At 37.5% G+C, this 19940-nt stretch overlaps 1 protein-coding gene across 4 annotated transcripts in view; it reads left to right on the forward strand.

The window, feature by feature from the left end:
* The window catches only part of LKRSDH (lysine ketoglutarate reductase/saccharopine dehydrogenase), an 81978-nt gene that overhangs the window by 45749 nt on the left and 16289 nt on the right, over positions 1-19940 (forward strand). For 3 of the 4 annotated variants that reach the window (XM_083133198.1, XM_083133197.1, XM_083133199.1), the window contains 4 exons: positions 11133-11304; positions 12732-12802; positions 17265-17375; positions 18943-19055. In XM_083133198.1, coding sequence (XP_082989324.1) covers positions 11133-11304; positions 12732-12802; positions 17265-17375; positions 18943-19055 — 467 coding nt within the window. The remainder of the gene's footprint in view (positions 1-11132; positions 11305-12731; positions 12803-17264; positions 17376-18942; positions 19056-19940) is intronic. The other variant, XM_083133200.1, reaches the window with a different exon arrangement.

A 19940-nucleotide genomic window follows, 5' to 3' on the forward strand; every position in this document is an offset into this window, starting at 1 on the left:
ATTCTTCCATTCTGTTATAATTTTAATGGCTAATCTCCATGCCTTATTTTTTTTAAAAAAGTAAATATCTAAATATGCAACTGCTTTTGCACTATAGTCTGGTAACATATTTATTAAGGAGGTTCTTCAAGTGGGATCCGAACCACTATGAACCTCCACCGGATAACGAACCTGGAACCTCTTGATTACAAGGCGACGACACTACCATTGTATGTACCACCAGGGAGGCTCCTAATAACTATTAAAGGATATGTGGTGGTCCATATGGGAGGTTATCTGACTGCAACTCGAGGGACCCAGGTTCGATACCCAGGCTGGGTGATCTACTGCATAAAAGCAGCTCCGGGGTTCACCTAACTGTGAATGGGTATCTGGGGAGTAAATTGTCTGGAACATGGTGCTGATCACATCACCAAAAAGTGACCGAGATCGAGAATTTGTGGGGCCCTATCTCCACATACCCCTAAGTGCCACCATAGAACAGTTACACAAAACAAAGTTTGATCCATTGATGTGGAAATTCTAGGTACATCAGCATTTAGTCTATTTTCACCCATCACGTGAATCAGAGCAAACCATGGTTAAAATCAACGCATGTATCTGAAGACTAATATATCTTTACCTTAAGCTGAGGCTGTAAAGGGATGCTAAGCACATATAAGGAGAGAACACAGCCCTACAGAGGATTACACTGAATGTATGTCCAGATGCCAGAGCCTAGTTAACTCGCAACATTGTGGTTACCGGGGTGTACTACCACGGTGTGAAGTTGACATTTGTGTGCTCATGGTAAAGTTACCCCTACAAGATAACCCCTGCATTTACAATAGAACAATGCGAAATTTTACCAATGGGCCAACACTTGAGTTCCGGGTGTGACAATTACATGCTTCAAATCTAAATATTTTGTGAACAAAGACATATCATAATTATAGTATTCAGAATGATGACATTGTTACTGTCCTGAAGAGTGAGGTCTGTGAACAACATTATTTTTGGGCAATTCAAGAATAACTGGAGCTCTGGATGTGACTCAGACCACGGTAAAAGCTTCACGTACCACCACAAAACTTGAAAACTCTGTGTATTTTTACAACTTTTTCATCCATCATATTTTTTGGAGGGAAATGTAGATTGCAACCTTTCATCTCATGTCTTTTATTCCAGTGAAAACATTTTTATTTTTACTGTTATTAATTTTTTTAAAAAGTTCCAGGTGTGACCTATGTGAATACCTCCTTAATTAACTCAATTTAATACCATATTACTCACCTAATATTTTAACTGAACAATATCAAAGGCGAGAAGAACCTCCTCAACTCATAAATTTTAATAATAACCAAATTTATTTGTGAAAATTACAAATTTATTGAGCATTGCTTATACACTCAAGTCTTAATGTAAAAAAACAACATTTATCACATTTTCCACCTCTCTTTGTTCATCTGAATTTTTAAAGACATTTAAGGATATGTAAATATCAAATTAGTAACTATTTAGTGTCCCACACAGCTAAAGCTTAAGATTAATGCTGTTTATATAGTATTTAGACTAATTTTACTTTTTGAGTGGTATGATCACTTTGTCACGGATTAGCCCCAATACTAATATAAGAATTTATCACAACTACTAATAGTGGCGATTTCTCTGGGTGTGTAAGTCGTGTGTCAACGGCCAAAGGAAAATGAAATAAAGAAGAAACTATGTGTACTTTTATAAATTACGATTTTGAGCGTTTTTCTTCAATTGTCAGTTTCGAATGCCCGGTAGTTTTCGAACGCGGCGCAGCACGCAGTGGTTGTCAGGCAGGCAGATCGGTCCCGCACTGTCAGGGCGTTGGAGAAGAAATGCAACGTCTTACCACTGCCAAAACATAGGATGAATGCGCATGCGCACCCTGCCACCCACCAGCATGGTTACCTTCTCAAGGCGTTGTATTTGTTCCCAATGATTTGGCTTTCATTTGCCCCGCGTTCCACGTTATTTTGCTCGTGATTGTTGTGCATTATTTTTTAAACATGTGGTGTGAATTGATGTGATTATTTTAAGATGGAGAATAGTGAAAGTGTTGTGCAAAAGTATTTAAATAATTCATTTTCTTTGCTTTCGTATTCAGAGAAGAAACAAGTGATTGACAATGGTCGACCATGTCCGAATCTCACGATGTCAACATGTGTTAAAGGAAAAAGTGGTGCTGGAAAAGGTTTTGAGAGACATTTTCGAAAAGAACTCTATGAAATTTCAGACTGGCTTTGCGGGTGTGATGTGGTGAATAAATTTTACTGTTGGACATGTTTATTATTGTAGACTAAAAAAGGTGTTGGGAATTATCAAGGGTATGCGGATTTGAATCATCTCAATACTGCAGTGAGAAAACACAGCGAGTCTGAATTGCATCTTTCTAGTTTCTTTAAATTTAGTAGTTTTGTTGCCACCCCTACTAGAATTGACGTTCTTTTGGATACTCAACAAAAAGCTGAAATAGAGCTACACAATGAAAAAGTAAAAGAGAACAGGGAAATATTAAAGAGGTTGATTAACGCCGTCTGCTATTTACCAAAGCAAGAACTGCCATTCCGAGGCCATGAGGAAAATGCAGCATCTCTAAATAAGGGCAATAACATGGAATTCCTTACTGCAAGTGCCGAGTTCGATCCCTCATTAAAAGAACATTTATTAAATTCTACAGTTTTTCGCGGTACTTTGGCAGGCATTCAAAATGATTTAATAAATTCAGTTTCGGATGTTCTGAGAGATGAAATCTACAATGAAATTCAAAACACAGACTTTGTGGCTATCATGGTCGATGAAACATCAGACATTAGCAAAAAATCTCAGGTGTCAACAGTGTTACGTTTTTTTCGGCCTCACAGAAAAAAGTCATTGAAAGATTTCTTGGATTTCATGACATGAGAGCCGATAAAACTGCAGGAGCTCTTTTTAGTCACGTGACTGAAATAATGGATAAATATAAGTGTGGGGATAAATTAATTGCCCAGACATACGATGGATATTCTGTAATGAGGGGTCATTTGAATGGCTTTCAAAGTAAAGTTTTGGAAAATTATCCGAAAGCTTTTTTTATGCATTGTTATGTTCCTGTCATGAACTTGGTGCTGCAACAATCGTTAGAATGTAACAAAGAGCTTAAGGTGTTCTTTTGTGGTCTTAAATAACTTAAACCTCATTCTCCAAAGAGGTTACATGAACTTTCTGCTTTCATGTCCAGAAAACTCCCGTCATTAGCTACTACCAGATGAAATTTTACCTCTAGGCTAGTGTGGACAGTCAATGACAACAGAGAAGCACTGCTTATGTTTTTTGAACATGTTAGTGAAAGTGGAGACTTCGATCATTTGACTGCAATGACTCCGAGAGGATTTTCTAGCTTCCTGAAGGATTTCGAAAATATATTTTTAAAAAAGGCTTTATCCAACTTGCTTGCCTTTTCAGACGTATTATTCAGTATATTTTGATATTTTGTATTGCAGTAATAAAATAACCGAATTTCAACAACAGCTGGAAAAGGAAAGTGAGAATTTCGAAACACTATGTAATTCTATAACTGGTGCAGTAGAAGAGGAAGAGATTGTTGAAATGAAAAGGAGGCGACTGAACAACGAATCACAGAAAGACCACTGCCGGAGGCTTTACTTTGAAATCATTGATAATATCAGCAACCAGATAACAATTAGATTCGCATCATTTGAAAAATTGCACTATTTTGATTTACTAAATCCCACAAAACGGGGCTACTTGAATAAAAGAAAACTTTCCTCACTATCTCGTACATAAATTGCAGGAAATTTATGGCAGTGTGTTTAATTTAACCAAACTGCAGAAGAATGAACTTTATGTTTGGTATACTTCCACTGAAAGATCAGAGAAAACACCAATTGAGATTGTAAATTATCTACTGGACACGAATCTAGTGGGTGAGTTTACAGAAATATATAAATTAGCAGTGTTGATCGCAACAATTCCTTCCACGACGTCATCTGTCGAGAGATCCACACATTCTGCCGATCTACTCAAACTCAGAACCGGATGACGAATTTAAGTCTTATCTCCATCCAGAAAGAATTACTTTCTAAGCTGCGAGAAGGGGATAAATCCAAATTTTATGAGGTGGTGATCAGTACATTTCTCTCTAAAGAAAGAAAAATAGAGCTGGAATTCAAGTAACTATAAGTAATGAGCAGTTGATTTTTCAAAATTACTTTTTGGAAGGATAAATGAAGGGTAAGGGGAAAAACCGGGAATGTGCATGTGCATTTTAGCAATTTTTCAATGAACGGGTCATTCTTATGTTCACGGTGTTTTTTTAGGGGTGATAAGTAGGAGTTCCACCAACCCCTCTGGTTGCAAACTCATGCTTTAAAAATTAATTGTATGGCGAAGTATTGAACATAGTCTATTAATTTTCTCCTTACCCTTCAAATATATTAATACATTAAATGAAGTATTTACTTCATTTAAAATAATTTATGTAATTTAATGTTTTTCTAAATATTTATAAAATTACACCAAAAAGGTACGGAGAAAATTTGTAATATTGGTTCACAGAAATGAGAGGGGGAGGGGTTAACATTCCTTCTTTGCCAACGCCTGAAGTTCAGGGTCAGGAGACGCCACTGACTACTAATGTTCCAATTTGCTTTGAAAAAGCAACCATGAAGACTGGTTCCTTTCCTTAAATAACACATGTGACTATGTTTGCCTTTAAAAAAGTAAAAAGAGGGTTCAAAGTGGGATTAAACTCAGTGCTGGACTGGAACTGCCAAGAGGGCAGTGGCAAATGTCCTCAACAGGGTGACAATTTGTGAGCAGTTGGGGAAAAAAGGTCACCGAATGTGCATTTTCAGAAAGGCACCGAGAGGGCCCACTGGGATTTTGCCCGGCATCCCGGTGGACCAGTCTGGCCCTGATGAAACTACTGATATGTGTCTCCACTGGAAATCAAACCAGGGTCTCCTACAATGCACTATCATCTGCCCCATCTTAGATAACTTTGAAGAAAAATTGATTGACTGAGTTGTGTTTTAAGACCACTTAAATAAATAAAGCTAATTGGGACTGGACCTACAGTTTAAAGTGGGATCCGAACAACTATGTGCCTCCACCGGGTATTGAACTCAGGACACCTTGATTACAAGGCGACGACATTATTACTGTGCCATCGGGGAGCTCAAAAAGAAAAAATGATTCCCATTTCAAAACACAGAAATTGCTGCTGAAAAGGGTAGTGGTTCATGAACTTCTTAGTACAATTAATGTGTTGCAATTAAGGCTGAGCTGATACCGATGTATCGGTACTGGCTGTTACCAGTGGTATCAGCATTGGAAAATATCGGTTGGATTTTATTTGCCGATACCAGCTGATAATTTTCTGGCAGTTTAGTTTTACACAGGGTCTGCAAGAATGCTATCCTAAAAAAAATGTAAAATTCAACATTTTTCCTTATTTTGCACCAGTTTTGTGTGAAAACATGGATATTGTGATTACATAATCAGCCTCAAATCAATGGATACCTGGGGTCAACCCTGCAGGGTATAGGCAGTTGGCACGTGGTGCTGATCACATCACCTCCAAAATGGCTGAGATCGAGAATGTGTGGCATCCTACCTCCACATCCCCTTCACGATGCTACATGCACGGGGAACTTTACCTTTATCTTTATAACATGTATTTTAATATTCTGATTAAATTCTTAAATACTTTTGCTATTGTTAAATTGATGAATATTACTGAAGTAGAATACTTACGCACTAATATTAATCAATATTTTGAACAACTCTTAATTATTACAATTTTGAAGCTTCGATATTGGTATCGGTGGGAATCAGAGAGAGTATCGGGATCGGTATTTCATCAGCCCTACTTACAATAATTTCACTCCAAAATAATACAAAATTAATTTTAATTAATGTATGCATGAAACGAGCTTACATAATCAAATAAAATAAACAGGTACAAGGATACACAAAAACATTCCATGTGTATCTTAACACAGGGTTGTTAAAGGTTCAGGAATTTTAAATAAATTCAATTCCAGTCCAGGAGAGAAAATCAGCAAGTGGAAATGGGTTCTGGACAGTAAAGAACTTTTTTATCTGTAAAGTATTTCAATTCGGTCCAGGAACTGTTTAAATAGGGTCCAAGTTCCGTATTAAAATGAAACGATATGCAACTTGGAGCGAATTTAAATTGTGCTAGACAAAAGGTTCCGTCCTGTTATGGAACCCAATAGAACTGATTAGAATGTATGGGTTCTTGGACCTCTAACAATCCCAGGGTTGCTAAACGTCCAGGAATTTTAAATAAAGTCAATTGCATCCTAGAGAGAAAATCAGCAAGTGTAAATGGGTTCTAGACTGTAAAGAACCTTTTTTCTGGATGAATTTAAATATGGTGCAGGAACATTTTCTCCGGATCAATTTAAATCTGGCCCAAGTTCTGTATTGAAATGAAACCATATGTAACTTCGTAGAAATTTTCAGCGAAAAATGCAGGCTCGACCAGGACTCAAACCCGGGTCTCTGGCATACCGTGTGCTCTAACCACTGAGCTACCGAGCTGGCCTGGCCTCGCCTGATTTTTTGTTATCGCTGTTTTACCTGCATGGAATCTGTACCAATGGCACGGTATGCCAGAGACCTGGGTTCAAGTCCTAGTCGAGCCTGCATTTTTCGCTGAAAATTTCTACGTATTACATCTCCTGTGTGTGCCTAATCTACAAATATGTAACTTGTACTGAATTTAATTTGTGCGAGAAAAAAGGTCACGGTCCAGTTCCAGAACCTAATAGAACCCATTAGAATTTATAGGTTCCTCGACCCTTAACAACTCTGTCTTAATATCTTACCATGGCTTAAGTTAAGTAACATGAATTAGTTTTAATGATATTACATAAAGTTATTTTGAAAGAAATCCATTTTTGTCACATGATTTGTTGTGTTATTAGCAATGGCGCCGACTCCATGGGGCTTAGGGGTGCTCGAGCCCCCCCAATGTTAATGATGTAAGGGGCAGAGCTCCCCAAATAATTTTGCTTAAGAGGATCTAATGTATTATTTTTCTTCTCTTGTAAAGTTTACTCTGAATTGTGCCACATGAACATAACTTTAAATACACATTTGAAATGTTCTAGACCATCAACTTTGGGGGACTGAGACCGCTAAACCATCAACTTTGAGGGGGGGGGGGGGGGCTATGACCGGAGACAGCAAAACACACGACTCATTACTATATACTAAGTATATAATTATTATTTACTATTATACATATATTAATCAGACACATAATGAATTTAGCCGACGACTTGTTAAAGACTGTTTGGGAATCCCCTAAAAGAATGCAAATATTTAGGAATATTATTGATGTGAATGAGAAGGCTGGCCATACTGAACTGCGACCATTTTGCCCTCGTCGGTGGATGTTGAGAGCCTCCAGTATGCAACAGATCTTAAGGAACTATGAAAACCTTCTCAATATTTTTGAGAAATTTTCTGAAGAAGATTCTACTGACGCAGCATCAAAATGTGCTGGATTCCTGGGGACAATGCTTCACTTCAAGACATTTTTCTTTCTCTCCCTCTACTGCCATGTGATGGGTCCAATAGAAGAGGTAAACTGTAAGATTCAGTCTCCACGCATTGGTGCTACAGAAGTGGAATCAAAACTAAAATACTTGACTGACATCTTTCAAGAAAAGCGAATGGGTTTTGAGCAGTTCTGGCAGAAATGCACAGAGGGAAAACCCAGCCTCATTGATGAGCCAGAATTGCCCCGGCAACGTCACGTCCCTAAGAGACTTGAAACTCCTGATGCTGCCAAAACTTAGAAGTTCTACACTCTAAAATAGCATTATAAATCAATATACACTGACATCTGTGACACAAGCATGTGTTAAACAAGGACATGAATCTACAAGACTACAAAAAGTAACAGCCGTAGAGAAAGAATGCATCTCAGCTGTGAACAGTTGCACAACAAACTTTCAGCAAACGCGAGAATTCTTTCTCCAAGATTTGGATGCCGATAGGCTCTCCTTACACATGTTCATGCTTGGTGATATCGCCAAACAGAAGAAAGTGGTTCTAACTACCATGCGTGACATAAGGAAGTTTCTTTTGGAAGACAGCACCCTCCAGGAGCCAAATTCATGATGGTCCTCCGCACTGTGCCAGTGACGACAGCCACAGCCGAAAGGTCATTCAGTGCTATTAGCCGACTAAAGACATATTTGAGATCTACAATGTGGCAGAAGAGACTAAGCAGCTTAGCGGTACTCCACATACATCAAACTGTGCTTGATAATTTGGACCTGAGACCACTCGTTAATGACCCACTGCATAGAGCAACTTTTGCTTTATTTTTAAATCATGTTCGTATGTTTTTGTTGTGTATGTCACTTTATATCTTAGTGTACATGCTATTTTTTTTTATTATTGCAAAATTTAATTTAAAAAGTAAAATATTGTAGCAAGAACAAAAAAGTAAAACTATTTTCCTGCGATTTGTATTAGCATTTATGTAAATAATTAAAAAAAACTGTTAAATATTGTAAATATTTGTTACTTTACGAGGGTCACTATTTATATTTTGAGCCTAACAATGAAAAAACACGAATTTGACATTGAAAACTGCTTTATTGTTTTTCGAAGTATTCTCCTTTATGGTCAATACACTTTTGCATTTGTTCGAACCATTTGTCAAAGCAGTTTTTCCAATCTTCTTGAGACACCTCCATAATATGGTTTTTGAACGCATCAACGGCATCTTCCGACGACGAAAATCGTTGTCCACGCAATTTATTCTTGACATTCGGGAACAAGAAGAAGTCATTGGGTGCCAAATCAGGACTGTACGGCGGATGACCCATCAATTCTATTTTTTTACTGTTCATAAAGTCGGTTGTTAGCCGAGATGTGTGACAGCTGGCATTGTCTTGATGAAGAATGATCCGACGGCGTTTGTTTGTTTTCCGTATTTGACCGAAGACCTCTGGCAAACAAATTGTTGTGTACCATTCAGAGTTGACCGTTCTACGTTCCTCTAAAGGCACAGTTGCCACATGACCAGTTTTCCCGAAAAAATAGGCGACCATTTGTTTCGATGTTCTTCGAGCGCGAACAACTTTTGTTGGATTGGGTTCATCTTGAAACACCCATACAGTCGACTGCTGTTTACGTTCCGGCTCATATGCATATATCCATGATTCGTCACCTGTTACAATCTTATATACGTCTTTTGAAGCACCACGATTGTATTTATTGAGCATTTGTTTGCACCAATTGACGCGAGTGTCTTTTTGAGTTTTTGTCAAATTGTGTGGGATCCAACAAGAACATACCTTTCTCACAGCTAAATGATCATGTAATAGTTTATATATGTTGGTGGAACTAATGCCTATGGTTGCCTCAATCTCACAGTATGTCGCATGACAATCTTGCAGTATTAGGTTTTGCACAGCATCAATGTTTTCTTGAACAACGACTGATTTGGGACGACCTTTGCGAATCTCGTCGGTGAGCGAATGGCGGCCACGATTAAATTCGTTATACCAGCGTTTCACAGTGGCAAAGGATGGGGCTTCATCGCCAAATGTGGAAGTAAGTTGAGCGATGCACTCTTGTCTTGATAATCCACATCGAAAATCGTAAAAAATCATCGCACGAAAATGTTCACGAGTTAATTCCATTGTATTGTTGTCGCGCAATCTCCAAGGCAACATAAACAACACAAATGAAGCTATTGACAAAACATTTGAAGTACGTTATGGTCAATAATGTCAGACGATTCCGTGCAAACATCAATTCGCGGCTAACTTCAATCAGTGTTGCCAAAGCTCAAAATATAAATAGTGACCCTCGTATGGGTTATTTGCAACCCATCACATGTCTGTTGCGGACATTAAAACACACCCATACCCTTGCCGGGACTTGAACCCAAGAGCTCTGGATCAAAGTGAGTTGAGTAGACCACCCAACACGCTCGGCTACCGAGGCCGGCATAAAACTGTTAGGTTGGTCTCTTAATGTAAATACATACTTTTCAATAAAAATGTTGATTGTTATCTAAAAAACAAATAAGCAGACACAAAAGACATAAAGAGACCTTGAAACATTTTCTAAACGTTTTTCATGTTACATTTCATTTGCATGAGAAATATAATACAGTATGCGCCAAAATATACAGTACTGAAATGAAAAGATGAACAAAAGTACATCTCAAAGCTGCTTATTATGAATTATACGTTACTGAGGAGAACATTAGCATGTTTTTTTTACCACGGTATGCATAATGTAAGTGTTCAAAGTGTGCACCGCCTCGCTGTAGACAGTGTTCATATCGTTCACGCAGATTCTCAAACATATCCTGAAACAAAGGTTGCTGCAGACTCCTGCAAAAGGAGATGATTTGCTCACGTAATGCAGGCACAGTTTTTGGTGGATCTTCACACTTCCAGTACTCCGAAATTTCGTAACAATAAACAGCATAACTGTGTTACTTGGTGCCGTCTTATTAAACTCCTCTCGGAATTGTTCAGCCACCTTTTTCAAACTCGGTCCACCTTCACGACCGCTTCCGTATGAGCGGAAATAATGCTCAACAATGAATATTTTTTCCTCCGTCGAGAGACCCATTTCCAACAACAACTGCAAAACACAACTTCCTTTTCACTACTGCGAACACGTGCAGCTGGATCTATGCCCCGTCGACAAACGCAACCACGTGTTCGAGATGCGAGAGTTTCAGTACTGTATATTTTGGCGCATACCGTAGCTGCTTAAAAACTGCTATACGAACACATAATTTTTATTTTTAAAAAATAGAGGGAGTGAGTCATTCATTCATTTATTTCAGTGATCAGTGACCCCCCCCCCCGCCCCAATAATTTTGACAAGTCGGCGCCCCTGGTTATTAGTAAGTTTTTTGGCATTTACATAATTTTACAGGACACCGACTCTTAATTGGAAAGCATAAGCAGATTTTAACTGATATCAAGAAAGCCAATATCAACCAATATAGTTTAATCCTTTTAATCAGGTGATGTACAATATATAGAGATGAAAGAACTTGCAGCTATGCTCATGTGATTATACATACTCACTTGTAACATGTCTAGTTTTAAAGGGCCTGGTGTTCTTGTCTGCTCTATTGACAACATGCCAACCCAGCTGCCTAGGGAAGCAACAGATTCATTTGGAGATCTGCTGTTGCCATACGTTTGTGATATTCTTCAATCAGATGCAACTTCGCCCTTAGATGAACACAGTTTTGATCCTGCTGTGCAAAGAGTAAGTTAATACTTTTAATACTAATAAGTTGATACTTTAAATTTGTGTACAGTTTTATTACTATTTAAATTCGAAATTTTGTACATAATTTTTAGAGAAGTATTGACATGGAAAATGTATCAATATAATTATAATGAGCCTTTAGTTTTTATGTTGAGTGTGTTCTTAAGTACATTTCATGCACAGATAGGCTAATTTGGACTGGACCTACAGTTTCAAGTGGGATCTGAACCTTCACTGAATATCAAACCTGGGATACTGAGCATTTAGAAATTTTCTTTACGAAACTATGATGTGTGAGGATTACATAAGAACAGTAAAAAAATTGTTGGAATTTTGCATCAAATTACAAGCACTATTTTATAAAAAATCAGATTGCTAAAATTATTAATAGTAACTTTACTAATACACCAATATTCTTACAAGAGTCAATTCTTGGCCTCCCCGATGGCATACTGGTAACGTTTTCACCTTGTAATCACAGGATCATGGGTTCGATACTCAGTGGAAGTTCATTTTGGTTTGGATCCCACTTTAAACTGTAGGTCCAGTGCCAATCAGTCTATCTGTGACTAAAGTGAACTTAAAACAAAAAAAAACTTCAAGCTTCAAGATCTAACACTGATAACCGTACCGGTAAATAATTTTGCTAGAATAAAGATTACATTAAATTCGAAATAGTGCTTACATTCTGAGTGCAATTTTGTTACAAGAGACTCCTCCGAGTCTTCATAAATTATTCCAGATGTCTAGTACTTTATTCACAGAAAGTGATGATTTAATAACATAATTTTAAAAATAAGAATTCTATGCTTCATGACAGTTTCTTTCGCAACACAGAGGACAAGAATTGTTTTCAAATAAATAAATAAATACTTACAGCGTTGGAGCAGATGCTTGCTTCCTGTCCCTTGACTCTATCATAAGTTGGTTGTCTTGCATTCTGTAATAATGAGAAGCAGAGTATTGAATTCTACTATTGTTTGTTTAGTCATAAATATATGTATATATATATATATATATATATATATATAAAACTTTGTATGTAATGCATTAAATATTATTGTGAAGAAAAGCAAATCACACAAATTCAAAGGGTATCATTAAAAGGCGTGATTCCCCATTTTCATGGTGGCTCGCTTGAGGTTGTGCATTTAAGAATATTTTTATGGAGTATATAGGTTAATCTTAAGCCAAAATTATTATGAACAATTTTCCAAGGTTTTTGTAAGTACATGCTGCATGAAAACTCATAGTAGTTACGAACACTTCTAAGTTGTATGACCACATTTAAAAAAATGTACAGAGTGACCAAAAAAAAGTTAAACAAATTACCAATTACTTAATACTTATATTACACCTGTACAATATATGCAGTTATAATGCACATTGTTTATTATTAAGAATATCACTTACATTTCTTTCAGGCTATTATCACTAGCAACGGAAAACTGACAAAGAACTACCAGTACATTCAAGAACTCAGATGTTCAAATAGGTAAGGACTGTTCATGCTATTTTACTGATGTATGATATGCAAATCAACTCCCATTCCATTATGCAGCATTTATTTGGGCTGAAAAGGGCAAGGTTACCAGATGGCTATAAGAGAAAAGTAGGACATAATGTCTCAAAATGTAGGACACAAAACATTCACGATAAATAATACACATGTCCAAAACATATTGGAAAGTAATTTAAAATTTACACTTTTCAGGTTTAAAAAATATATTTCTTATTGAATTTCTAAATGCAACATTTCCAAACTTCTAATCAATGCTACACAATGCAATTCATACTACTTGTTTTAACTGATTCTTCTCAGAGAAGCCAATTCTTATCAAAATTTCAGGTATAGTCAAAATATACGTATTTATAAGAGACTGAAGAGTCAAACTCTTTGAAATTATACTGAACCCCAGTATCAAACTTTGTATAGACTTCTTGGAAAAAATATTTCTCTCATGACCCCATTGTGCTGATGGTAATGAAAGTACTCTCTCATGGAATGGCAAAAAAAAAATATGAGGGGCAGTCAAATGAAAACCGAACACCCGCTACAAAGTGGCAATGGAGTTTGTTTTATTCAAAAGTAATTGCCACAAGTGTGAAGACATTTATCCTACTGGGAGACGAGATGACCAATTCTAGTCTTGTAGAAAGAGGTAGGTCGCTGACGGATCCACAACCTCACCCACTGTTGCACTTCCTCGTCTGAATGAAACCGACGTCCACGAATGTCTTTCTTCAGGTCACCAAAAATGTGGAAGTCACAAGGGGAAATATCCGGGCTGTATGGAGGATGTTCAAGCGTTTCCCAGCCAAATGTCTGAAGCTTATCCCTCACCAGATTGGCAGTATGGGGACAGGCGTTATCGTGCAAAAGGATGATTCCGTCCGACAGCATTCCAGGGCATTTTGACTTTATGGCATGTCGCAGTTTCTGCAACGTGTCTGCATAGTGCTGCACATTGATTGTGGCTCCACGCTCTAGGAAGTCGACAAGCAGAGGGCCCTTGCAGTCGAAGAAGAAGCTCAGCATGACCTTACCGGAACTCGTATGGACAGCCTTGGATTTCTTGGTGGGGGAGAATCAACGTGTTTCCATTGTTGGCTTTGCCGTTTGCTCTCGGGCTCAAAATGGTGACACCACGTTTCATCCCCTGTGACGATACGTGACAGAAATGCATACTCTTCCTCGTGGTACCGCTGCAAATGACTCAGACATGCAGTCATTCTGTCAATCTTTTGTCCCTCCGTCAGTTGATGTGGAACCCACTGAGTGCAATTTTTTCGGAACTGCAGGTAATCTTTGATAATGGCATGCACAGAGTCATGACTAATGCCAAATGAGCACGAATTTCTTCCTCTGTGATTTGTTGGTCTTCCCGGATCAGACCATCGATCCTCGCAATCACATCAGGCGTAATGGTTCGATGGGCCTGTCCCGGGCGCAGATCGTCTTGCAGTGATATGCGTCCTTCACGGAATCTCTTCTGCCACTTGTGCACACTTGTCAGGGTCATGCAGTGTTCGCCATACACTGCAGACATGCGACGAAGAATTTCGCGTGTTCCAGCACCCTCAGCCACCAAGAAATAAACCACACCTCTCTGCTCTTCTTTGCTTGCCTCCATTTCCAATGCTGGACGAACACACTTTTCACTACGCTCCCCTCCTGAGCAATAACGAAGCAACTGTGTGGACCTGTGCGTTTTCACTATGCATTTCTCCTACCCTACAGATGGCAGTATCGATATGTAAGAACAGTGTTGCCAACTTTTGCAAGGAATGTGTTTTATGGTGGGTGTTCGGTTTTCATTTGACTGCCCCTCATATTCAGCATTTACTGTAATTTGAAATGATTCAAGAAGTTTCATCTAGGGTAGTTTTTAGTTAAATAACTTTGTTCTCTATACCTCCTGCTTTACAATCAAAATAATGAATAAGAATGGGAAACATCTTGTTCCATCAGTATAAACTAGGAGTGTGTGGGATCCCAAAAAGTTGGTACCGGGAAAACAATTTCCAGTGTGTCGGGAAATTTCGAACATTACTAGTCCCGAACGTCGGGATTAAACAATTTTCCCATCCGGACCAAAACATTTCTGCCCCTCACACCCCTAGTATAAGCCCCAAGGCACTGAACAGTGACATCAGAATGTGGCCCCAAAACTTTGTTCATTAATGCTTCTGTTTGTTTGTTCTAGCAGAAAGTTCTCTTTTCTTTTTGGGCAATGACTGAATCAAAATAAATTTTACTACCGAGTTCACGAACACACTCCTTAGTCTTGTAACTTGCATGATTTCTCCTTGTTTAACTGAAACACATATTCTCCTAATTAATATTATGTGATGTTCAAAATGTAGGACATTTATGATATTTTTCAAATTCCTCCCGGACGCCGGACATAAAGCTAAAATGTAGGACATGTCCGGGACAAGCCGGACATCTGGAAACCCTAGACAAGGGTGATGTGTGTTCTGCACATTGAATCTAATCTGTGTTGTTACCTGGTTTTCCCCACTGAGGTCTGCTTCTATTTGTTTCAAGTACCTCCATGGTTCTTCTAACGATGCTGGCAACATTGAAATTTTGCCACTACTGCCAGGTATTGATCCTGGAAACTCTCGCATGAAAAGCAGTAACTTTGATTTGATTAGATTTTTGTTGTTTAGCACGCTTTTCTGTCACTTTTGGCTAATCATGAAGATGAGGATGAATGATGATAGCATGAAGAGACCATTCAATATGGTGTTTGCAGTTTAAAGGCGAACAATTATACAAGAGTTTGACACATATCGGAAATGACTTTTTCAAAATATATTTTTAATTTCAAAGCACTACCATGCCGAAATTCAGAATTTTGAACAATCAGATATGCTTACTAATCTTTCTATAGGAATATGAAGATGTACAATTGTAGAATTGGAACATTATGACCCAAAGTAATGAAAAAAATGTAACTCCTTTGCGCTTTTTTTTACATTCTATTCTCAGAAGTATTTAAATAGTACTGTTTTCCACAAATTAAACAATGTTTCCAAATTTCCTTTCATTTTCTTATACCAATACCATTGAACAACTATGATAATTTTATGTTTAGAAAATAGTATGTTCATAAATTAAATGCTACATATTAGTAATGATTCTTATAATGAAGAACATGTCTGAATGTGAGATTTTAAAAAAAACTGGGACACTTTTGCATCAAGTGCAGTTAGAAAAGAGTTGGGACAGGGATTAAGAAGAATGTACTGGCCCGACTAAATTGGGACAGCTGGTACCTTTGCATCAGTGGGTATAAAATTACAATTACTAAATACAGGGTTTGTCCAATAAGTATCAGGACTGAAGTCATAAAAATAAATTTATTGAAGATATATGTACAATGTGTTAATATTCTTCAAAATATGACCCTCCTGCATCAATACACTGCTGCCAGCCCTTTTTCCAATCTTCATACGCCCCCTGGAAGTCGGCAACAGCAAGGCGGTTCAAGCACCCTGTCAAAGACGCTTCGACTGCCTCAATTGTCCCGAAACGATGTCCTTTCAGGCTCCTTTTGATCCGAGGGAACAAATAGAAGTCTGGGGAGCCATATCTAGACTGTAGGGTGCTTGCAGCAGCATTGCCATATTGTGTTTGGCCAGTGCCTACCTCACATTTAGAGATGTGTGACTGGGCACATTGTTGTGATGCAGCAGCCAGGAATTGGCAATCACCCTTCAGATGCAAATCATCTGTCACAGTTGAATGCACAGTGGATTTCAGTAAATTTAACTCCTGTGCTATCAAACAAACACTTAACCGGCGATCACTGTTCAGAAGTTCTCACACTTTGGCCACATTTTCAGCATTTTCGATTGATGTCTGATGTCCAGCGCATCGTTTGTCTTCGACGTCTTCCCGGCCATCTTTGAATTTTTTATGCCACTCAAAAACATACATTCTGGACATGGCTTCATCCTTGTAAGCCTCACGGATCATATCAAAAGTCTCTGTAGCAGATTTGTTCAGTTTAAAGCAAAATTTGATGGCACAACCCTGCTCGATGGTTCGCTGCATCTTGAGAACTAAACACACTTTCACTTCAGGCATGACCTACACACTCCAAAGGTTCAGAGGCAACTGAGCTGGGTCTCCTAGCTCACGTGACATCCCGCAACACCGATCCCACCCACAGAGACCGCCCTCCACCCTTTTCCATTGCCCAGACAAAATCAATCCCGATATTTATTGGACAAACCCTGTATTGCAGACTGTAGACTCTCTCCACAAACTATCCTTTCATTTATGCGAGGCAAGAAAAACAATCTTGCAAAATGTGAAGAATAGTCAATCTAAAGCATTAAAATTTTCTATTTGTACAAACATACTTATTATATTTCTTTGACATTTTAAAAGTTCATCTCTTGCATTATTTGTATGGAAAACTATATTGTTTGTCTCACTACAGGCAGAAAAAGATTGAAAAGCTAATAGAAAATGCAAACAGGACACTATCAACACAGAATTTTGATGTTGAAGAGAAATGTATTGCACAGCTGGGCAACAGATCTTGTATGGCGTAAGAGAATAATCCCATGTTCCATTTGCTTCAGCTTGATAGAAGATAAGGCACTAGGCTCAAACTTATCGTTGTAATAGTTGTGCTAGTGTGACGCAGCTACAGTATTGTATCCAATATTTACAAAAATGTTGACATTTGTGTCTTAATGTAAAAATAGGTCTGCTTGTAAACTTTTCCTTTTTGTAGTGACAACTGAATTAATTTTTTAAGTATCTGTTTGTCACATAGGCTGATGTGCTAGCAGAATTATATTTGTTGACTAAAACTAAGTGAACTAATATATTTTTCTTATTTAACATCACTAATAGCAATGGTGAGGATGGTTTCTGATTTGATTTTCAGACACTTTTTGGCTAATTGTGATAATGAGGATGAGTGATGATATGGTGAAATTGATGAAGACACACTCACAAAAAATGGGTTCAAACCCACGACCCATAGCATCGCGATAACCACAACGCCATGGATGTTGGCAATGATGATATAATATGATAAATAATAATAATATAATGATGAGTATGAATGATGATTGATTTGTGCTCCTTATCTCAGTATGCTGGCTTCTCCTACTCTATGTCGCCAGCTCATCAGTGCAACCTCAGGCAAAAAGTTTTTGCAAGCTTATACTGAATCACTGTGTATAGTGTTTGATTTAGAATTAAACATGTTATACGACTGATTCAGTTGCATCCAAGATTTCAAACGCATACTCTACTCTTATCATCAAGGAATGTTGATTAAAAATAAAAAAAAATAATTTGAACACATTGCCAAGAAAGCTACAATTCTACTACATAACTTATGTTAAACCACATTGTATATATGCTTCTATTAATTTTTTTTTATTTCCTTTCTTGGATTCCAAGATCAGTGAAAGGTCTATACACATCTAAAAAAAAAAAGTTGGAAATGCTTTGCTCCTGCCTAAAAGAATATAAAAATACAGTAATTGTAATTTCTTTGAACAAGAACCCAAATTTCACAGAAATTCTTATTGTTTTTGCCATTTGGATAACTTTATGGCGGCAATTTCTAATTGAATTTTACACCACTACTTTCAAGACTTGGTTTGCATGTAAAAAAAAATCTTTGCAAGGGGTCTTTCAGGCTCCTGTACAAATATAATAGTAAAGAAATAAATGTTTGGTTTTCATGAAGTTGCACATAGAAAGACACATATTGTGGACAATACGATGGTATTTTGGAAAAGATTCCGAGCTTCCGAGAGCTAACGTCACTCTCATTTTCAGGGTAGAAGTCCAAAGATGAGAGTGACGTTTGCACTCGAAAGCTCGGAATCTTTTCCACAAAATAGCCCGAGAGAATCTTTTCATCACTAGTCACCAGGAAAGCTTCAAGATTTACTTCATAAGGAAAGAAATTGTTTATTCCTAAGAATGCAATAATATTTGAGCAATTCTTTGTAGCTGTTTAGAACTTAGATGCTTTCTCTTTGCCTAATACATGTATTAGAAGGCAGTTTGCTGTAAAGTTTGCCATTGTTCTTATTGTTGTCTCATAGTATTGAATTGCCTGCATGTTTAAGCAATGATCTGCTTTTCAGGCGTCGCAAGTGTGGAGAGGAGGCCAAGCGAGTTGTGGTTCTAGGTGCAGGTTACGTGAGCGGTCCTTGCGTTGAGTATCTTCACAGGGACAAGAATCTGCTCATAGCTGTTGGTAAGTGCGTGAAAAAATGTGATCATTTTATATTACTGTTTGTAGACAAATAGTGTGTTTCTTCAATTGATAATTAATGTTGTCTTGTAGCGTTTGTTTCAACATAACTTATTACCTTATGAATTGGCACCTGTTATTTTGTTACAATTCTACCTATGCACGATAATTGTGGTGCTGAGGACTTGATGAAATAAGTGAAAGAATGAAAACAAAGAAACATCCCTTGTAGAGTCTTCCTTGTCGCACAACAGTTTTGCTACCTTGTGTTCTGATGTCAGACGAGGAATGCCTACAAGGTTAGATTAGGTTCAATTAGCATAAATACAAAGAAAAATTATTATTTAGGCTAAGAGAACTAAACATAGCTAGCCTAACCTAACAACGTAGGCATTTAGCCTAAAATTAAAAAGCTTTCTCCCATGACGGCAGAACACAAGGTTGCTCAAATGTGTGACAAGCGAGACCCATCCCTCGTATTGCTTAGTGTAACATCTAGGTGCCTCTTTTATACTGCATTATATTAATTGCCTCAAAACAGAGTGAATCACATTCCAAAGTGATTATTTTTCATTGCCTTTTAATTTCCCTAAATTAATCATGACAACGGTGGGGTGTATTTAAGCATTGTTAACCTTTTAGTTGCACAGACTAAAGATTCAAATTTAAAAATTTATTTCTACTTTTGATAAAATTGTTATTAATAAATTTTGATATGTTACTAACTAATATTACTTTGACCAATACCAATAGAAAAAATCATTCTCTTAACAATTTCCAGTGTTACATGAACTTCACAAGAAAAATTTAGTTATTGAGAATATTTATAAATTTTAAAATGCAAGTACAGTAAAACCTCATTAACTCTTTGCGGCTCAGGAGTTGGAT

Source organism: Lepisma saccharinum, chromosome 12 (assembly GCF_977018435.1).
Source record: "Lepisma saccharinum chromosome 12, izLepSacc3.1, whole genome shotgun sequence".
NCBI lineage: Eukaryota > Metazoa > Arthropoda > Insecta > Zygentoma > Lepismatidae > Lepisma > Lepisma saccharinum.